The sequence below is a fragment of the Asparagus officinalis genome, chromosome 5, assembly GCF_001876935.1.
Source record: "Asparagus officinalis chromosome 5, Aspof.V1, whole genome shotgun sequence".
In the NCBI taxonomy this organism is placed as follows: domain Eukaryota; kingdom Viridiplantae; phylum Streptophyta; class Magnoliopsida; order Asparagales; family Asparagaceae; genus Asparagus; species Asparagus officinalis.
In genome coordinates, this window is record NC_033798.1 from 119875038 (window position 1) to 119881860 (window position 6823).

Sequence of the window (6823 nt, forward strand, 5' to 3'; positions counted from 1 at the left end):
GTATAAACTGTTCCTCAATACTCCAAAGAGTACAAGAGTATAAACTGTTCCTCAATACTCCAAAGAGTACAAGAGTATAAACTGTTCCTCAATACTCCAAAGAGTACAAGAGTATAAACTGTTCCTCAATACTCCAAAGAGTACAAGAGTATAAACTGTTCCTCAATACTCCAAAGAGTACAAGAGTATAAACTGTTCCTCAATACTCCAAAGAGTACAAGAGTATAAACTGTTCCTCAATACTCCAAAGAGTACAAGAGTATAAACTGTTCCTCAATACTCCAAAGAGTACAAGAGTATAAACTGTTCCTCAATACTCCAAAGAGTACAAGAGTATAAACTGTTCCTCAATACTCCAAAGAGTACAAGAGTATAAACTGTTCCTCAATACTCCAAAGAGTACAAGAGTATAAACTGTTCCTCAATACTCCAAAGAGTACAAGAGTATAAACTGTTCCTCAATACTCCAAAGAGTACAAGAGTATAAACTGTTCCTCAATACTCCAAAGAGTACAAGAGTATAAACTGTTCCTCAATACTCCAAAGAGTACAAGAGTATAAACTGTTCCTCAATACTCCAAAGAGTACAAGAGTATAAACTGTTCCTCAATACTCCAAAGAGTACAAGAGTATAAACTGTTCCTCAATACTCCAAAGAGTACAAGAGTATAAACTGTTCCTCAATACTCCAAAGAGTACAAGAGTATAAACTGTTCCTCAATACTCCAAAGAGTACAAGAGTATAAACTGTTCCTCAATACTCCAAAGAGTACAAGAGTATAAACTGTTCCTCAATACTCCAAAGAGTACAAGAGTATAAACTGTTCCTCAATACTCCAAAGAGTACAAGAGTATAAACTGTTCCTCAATACTCCAAAGAGTACAAGAGTATAAACTGTTCCTCAATACTCCAAAGAGTACAAGAGTATAAACTGTTCCTCAATACTCCAAAGAGTACAAGAGTATAAACTGTTCCTCAATACTCCAAAGAGTACAAGAGTATAAACTGTTCCTCAATACTCCAAAGAGTACAAGAGTATAAACTGTTCCTCAATACTCCAAAGAGTACAAGAGTATAAACTGTTCCTCAATACTCCAAAGAGTACAAGAGTATAAACTGTTCCTCAATACTCCAAAGAGTACAAGAGTATAAACTGTTCCTCAATACTCCAAAGAGTACAAGAGTATAAACTGTTCCTCAATACTCCAAAGAGTACAAGAGTATAAACTGTTCCTCAATACTCCAAAGAGTACAAGAGTATAAACTGTTCCTCAATACTCCAAAGAGTACAAGAGTATAAACTGTTCCTCAATACTCCAAAGAGTACAAGAGTATAAACTGTTCCTCAATACTCCAAAGAGTACAAGAGTATAAACTGTTCCTCAATACTCCAAAGAGTACAAGAGTATAAACTGTTCCTCAATACTCCAAAGAGTACAAGAGTATAAACTGTTCCTCAATACTCCAAAGAGTACAAGAGTATAAACTGTTCCTCAATACTCCAAAGAGTACAAGAGTATAAACTGTTCCTCAATACTCCAAAGAGTACAAGAGTATAAACTGTTCCTCAATACTCCAAAGAGTACAAGAGTATAAACTGTTCCTCAATACTCCAAAGAGTACAAGAGTATAAACTGTTCCTCAATACTCCAAAGAGTACAAGAGTATAAACTGTTCCTCAATACTCCAAAGAGTACAAGAGTATAAACTGTTCCTCAATACTCCAAAGAGTACAAGAGTATAAACTGTTCCTCAATACTCCAAAGAGTACAAGAGTATAAACTGTTCCTCAATACTCCAAAGAGTACAAGAGTATAAACTGTTCCTCAATACTCCAAAGAGTACAAGAGTATAAACTGTTCCTCAATACTCCAAAGAGTACAAGAGTATAAACTGTTTTGATACTAAGAAGAGCTATTACCTCGCTTTAGCCGAGGTATACGCTTATAGCTTCTAGATCTCACGCGGATCGACGAAGCTCTGCTTCTATATCCCTCCGCGGATAAACGAAGCTCTGTCCGATTTATCCGGATCAGAAAGTTTCTAGATCTCACGCGGATCAACGAAACTCTGTCCGATTTATCCGGACCAGATCTGAGTGCCCCGGTGGTCCACGGATATCAACATCCCCGTCACAGGCAAAAGACCCACGCAAGCAAGAGATGACAAACAGATCTTGCGTTTGTTTGAAAAGAGTTGTATTTCTTTTGTTTTCATTGTGTACCGGTCTTATAAAAAGGCTATCTTTTTGTTTCATTGTAACGATTGAAGTTGTAATGAATGCAGCAATGAATACAGCAACTTTCTCCGCAAACAGACTGGCGACCACAGTGGGAGCCAACGGCATCGCAACCGACGCCGTCGTGACGCAACCAGCACTCAAGATCGGGGTGAATGAAGAACACGAGCTCGATCAACAACGGTTCAAAGAAGGCCTCTCTTCCTCCTCCTCCAGATCCGCCTCTCCAAACGGGTACAGAAAGGTAACCTCTTTCATAAATGATTGCAGGTCCTTCGGTTCAAAAATCCAAGACCCCGTTGCCGCCTCTGCACTTGCACCACGCGACGTCCCCACGTCGTCCAACCTGGTCGAGATCGCAGATCCGGACTCCTCTTCCGCCGAGGAGATGACTTCTGAAGACGCTCAGGCATTATCAAAGAGAGCATGACAAAGACGGCGTCAACGTCTTGCTCGACAGCTGGCCGAGGCTTTGGAGCCAATGGATGGGATCCGCTATAACATGGATCTAAAATCCAGGCAACGCCAGGAGCAACCACGGCAAACAACCAGCCCCTCCTCCGAAGCAGAAACAAACAAATGGGTTCATGTCAAAAGAACCCGTTCTACTCTCGAGGAGCGAATCCAGAAGCGCCGCGCCTTGCGTGCGCATGCCCGAGCCCTGGTCCAAAAAGCACGAGAAATGCTAAAGGGAGAGGCCGTTAAGAGATCGCCGAGATCCGAACGAGTTTGGATGCCGAAGGCCAAATCAACGCCCAAGGTAAAAGCAGGTAATATTGCTCTCCAACCTTCGTCCATTTCAGGTCCCGAACCTTCGGTAAAGCCCCACCACGGTGTGGATTTCCCCAAGTCTAGGAATCCTCTGAACAACCGTATCGATGCTCTACCCGAGAATCGAGGAAAAGCGCTTGTCAAGGAAAGCTGGGGATCGTTGAAGGAGCTTCGAGCCAACATCCAGACTGGGGGTCGTACACGATCTCCTAACAAATCGATCTCTGCAACAACCAGCTCGGCGGTGCGTGCAAAGGACCAAGAGCCCGTTAAGGTTTCACCCTCACAAAGGAGTGATTCCAAACGTGCGACTCTTGCAGAGGCCAACAAGGCAATGATTACTCAGAAGAAGACGCGTCCGACAAACGAACGCGTTATACCTGAGAACCCATGTGAGCAGCCGATGTCATAAGATTGTTTGATATAACTATAGCCTGGAAATCCTTGGCCAAGGTGAATAAGATAAACTGAGTGTCAGTTTGATCTTATAGGTTATGAGTTTAATATCAATAAACACTAATCAAGCTATTAGGGTTTGACAGTTTGCCATACCCTAGGCTCAATAGTTTGACATGGTTTGACGAAGAGACCGGACTGTACGGTATTATCATTGAGTGGTCCTGATAAAATTGGATAAGCATCTTGCAGACCTTTATCACAACTTATACCCGGGTGGTCTTCATGTGTAGCTAGCACCTCTGTTGTACTTATGGATATGATCCACTACCGAGTTTTTTAAGTTGGGCCCTAGAGTCACACCAAGCGCGTACTTGAATCCTATGAAACACAATTTATGGAGTGATGCGTATGATTGATACGCATATATGATTTCTTCCGGATACACATAAACGGTTATGTATATCGGTAAAATCGGAATGCTATGTGCTTAGGAAATGAATTCCAGTATTTTTCCCATAAAGTTAACTTTTAGTCAACTAGTTGACTTTTTGGTCAACAGTTGACTTTTGGTCAACTCTTGATTTATTTGGTCATATAGTGACTAATTAATTAAAGATTGGAATAATACTATATACCGTATTTATGAAATACTGTATTAGTGATAATAATTTGGTATTCTCATTTATGAAATACACATACCATGTATAATGAGTCATGAGATGAGTCACTTAGTGGTATGGTTTGAGCACATGGTTTATTAGCACATGGTTTTAAAATATAATGATTCATAAGATGATTCATTGCATGACTCACTTGATTAATCATTAATTTTTGATGATTCATTGCATGACTCATAGGATGAGTCATTCATATCATGAACACATTTTACTCTATAAATATGAGCTCTTTTTTTCTTATGGAAAGGTTAATGAAAAATTGGCTAAGTGTTTTTTCCATAAGAGAATAAAAGAGAGCTCTCCTCTTACTAAACTTTAGCAATCTTTGAGTAAGAGGAAGTAGTAGGATTTTAAGAACCCCGGGGTGGATATCTTGCCTTGTGTCTTAAGAAGACTTCCATTTTATCAAGCTCACTTGAAGACTTGGAGATCCACTACAAGGAGATTTTCTACTACAAGGAGCAAGAGCTAGGGGTTATTCGATCTTCCATCGAATCACGCTACGAAAGTATGACTTTCTAACTCTTGTATGCTCACTTTATAATAAGGATCATGTTAGATTTAATTAGACGATCCATATGAATATTTCATGCTCTCTACATGCTTAGTATTTTTGTACATACATGTCTTCCGTTGTGTATTATGCATGTAGACATAGCACGATTTCCTTCAGGTTCAACTATCAAGGCCAAAGATATACCAACAATGACCTGACATATAACATCCATTTCATTTTTTAACTAGCGTACAACTTGCAAACACTTCAAAAATAAGCCTTTTTTCAACTATTACTTACCAACAGCTTTTATATTCCCTAATCTAGTTTCCTGAAATAATATAACGTCAACACTTGAATTGTTTGATAACTGCTCTGGTAAGTGCAACTTATTATATAAGAATATCATATTTCCCAGCATTCCAAAGATGTTGAATGACTCAAATCAGAATAAAAGATTGATGCACAGTCAATTATCCGAGAATCAACTCCTTTTGAATCACATCCTCCTTAATCATGGAACTGAGTTTGTCAGGTCCAAAGGAAGTTATTTATGCAACAATTATAACTGAAATATAAGATTGGTGTTCAAGTGGGAAAATAATTATCTTTAAACAAGAAGCAACATGACCGCACTTTAACCTTCCATACTCTTTACTCACTCAACTAAGAACATGGTAAGCAAATATCCCATTGTAACTTTAATATAGACTACAGATCAAGATAAAAATAAATTTAAAAGTTTAATGTGCACTAATCTTCTGCTAGCATTCAGAAGGCTTATAAAACACTTTTTCGCACAGATAAAAAGAAATGGAAGTCAAAGTTTATGAGCAACAATCTCAACTCAAAAATTTTAAGAAGAAATCCATTGTTAAGTGTAAAAATATTTTTTGAAACTTCTTGCGTGAACATATAAGTGAATGTAAAAATAGATATCAACCAATTATAAATTTAAATTCTGCAGAACAGGTAAACTCACCTAATCATGTGAACATCTGCGCATTTTCTGAATGCAGCAACCTCAACCAATATGAAAGAATTAATCCACAAGATCAACTGTATGTTCCAACCTTTACTAGTTGCATTTGCTGCAAAGGATGATTTTTGGCTCATAAACTTCTTTTAAATCATTCTGTAAGTAAGAAAACCATTTGCAACCAAATGAGACAGCGAAGTATTTGCATATTGTTTTAGTAACTTAGTGGGTAATATCAAGTACTTCTTCAGTTTACAAGAAAACTCTTAGGAAAACACAACATCCTAAACAACAACATATCCAAGGTCAGAAGATTTAACTAGCTCATGTGAGATTCAAACCAACCAAGCATGTCATCTGACTGCAAGCTAGTCATTTCATGGTACCCAAATGCAAGGTTCAGCTCTTCTTGAATGTGATTATCCCATTCATTCTTCTTCAACAATAATCCCCTTTCCTTCAAAGCTTCTCTCCATGGAGTTCTTCGACCATCTTTCCTCATATACCCATTCTCATCAACAAAACCCTTCTCCCGAAACAAAGCAAACAACTGAGCTGAGAATTTCTTGTCAAGCCCCGGAATCCTATCCGATAGAAAATTCGGAGTTAACGGAAACTCCATACACCTTATCTCTCTCACATCAACACTCTTTTGCTTAAAAACTTTCATATTCATCTCTATTGATTTCTCTCTGCGATGGTCTTTAGGCATGTGAACAAAAAGAGTAGGAGGATAGCCCTCAGGTACACCCATCTGCTCAAAAACCCCTTCAGCGATCATAATCACAATGCTACTAAATCTCATCTCGGCAGCAAGCGCAGAAACAAAATACCCACCAGAAGAAGCTCCCATAGCCACAACCGGAAGCTTATCTAGCTTCTGTTTCTTGATCCACTGTTTAATAATCCGTTTAACATTTTCTTTCTCTTTTCCTAATGACCAACATCTACCAATGCTCGAAATTGTCAGAACCGCAAATTTTCGATCAAGTGCGTGATGAACAATGAGCCTATCTTCGGGCAACCCAACACATTTAGGGCAAGTGGGTGACCGATCCCAAAAGTTAGCAGCTCGGCAATCACAACCATGGGCGATGAAAAGGACGGCTTTTGGTGAGTTGGGTATTTGCCAAATTACATCAGTACCATTCATAAACTCTAGGGATGGCTGAAATTTGACTGAGTACTCAAAGCTATTCCATTTAAGCTTTGGGAGATCAAACGAAGAACTGGGTTTTCCTCCATTTACAAGAAAAATTAT

General features: G+C 38.9%; 1 protein-coding gene across 1 annotated transcript; it reads right to left on the reverse strand.

Moving 5' to 3' along the window:
• Positions 5741-6816, reverse strand: LOC109840953. Its single transcript, XM_020409792.1, has one exon. It carries the CDS (start codon positions 6713-6715, stop codon positions 5882-5884), a length of 834 nt encoding a protein of 277 aa, XP_020265381.1. The 5' UTR covers positions 6716-6816; the 3' UTR covers positions 5741-5881.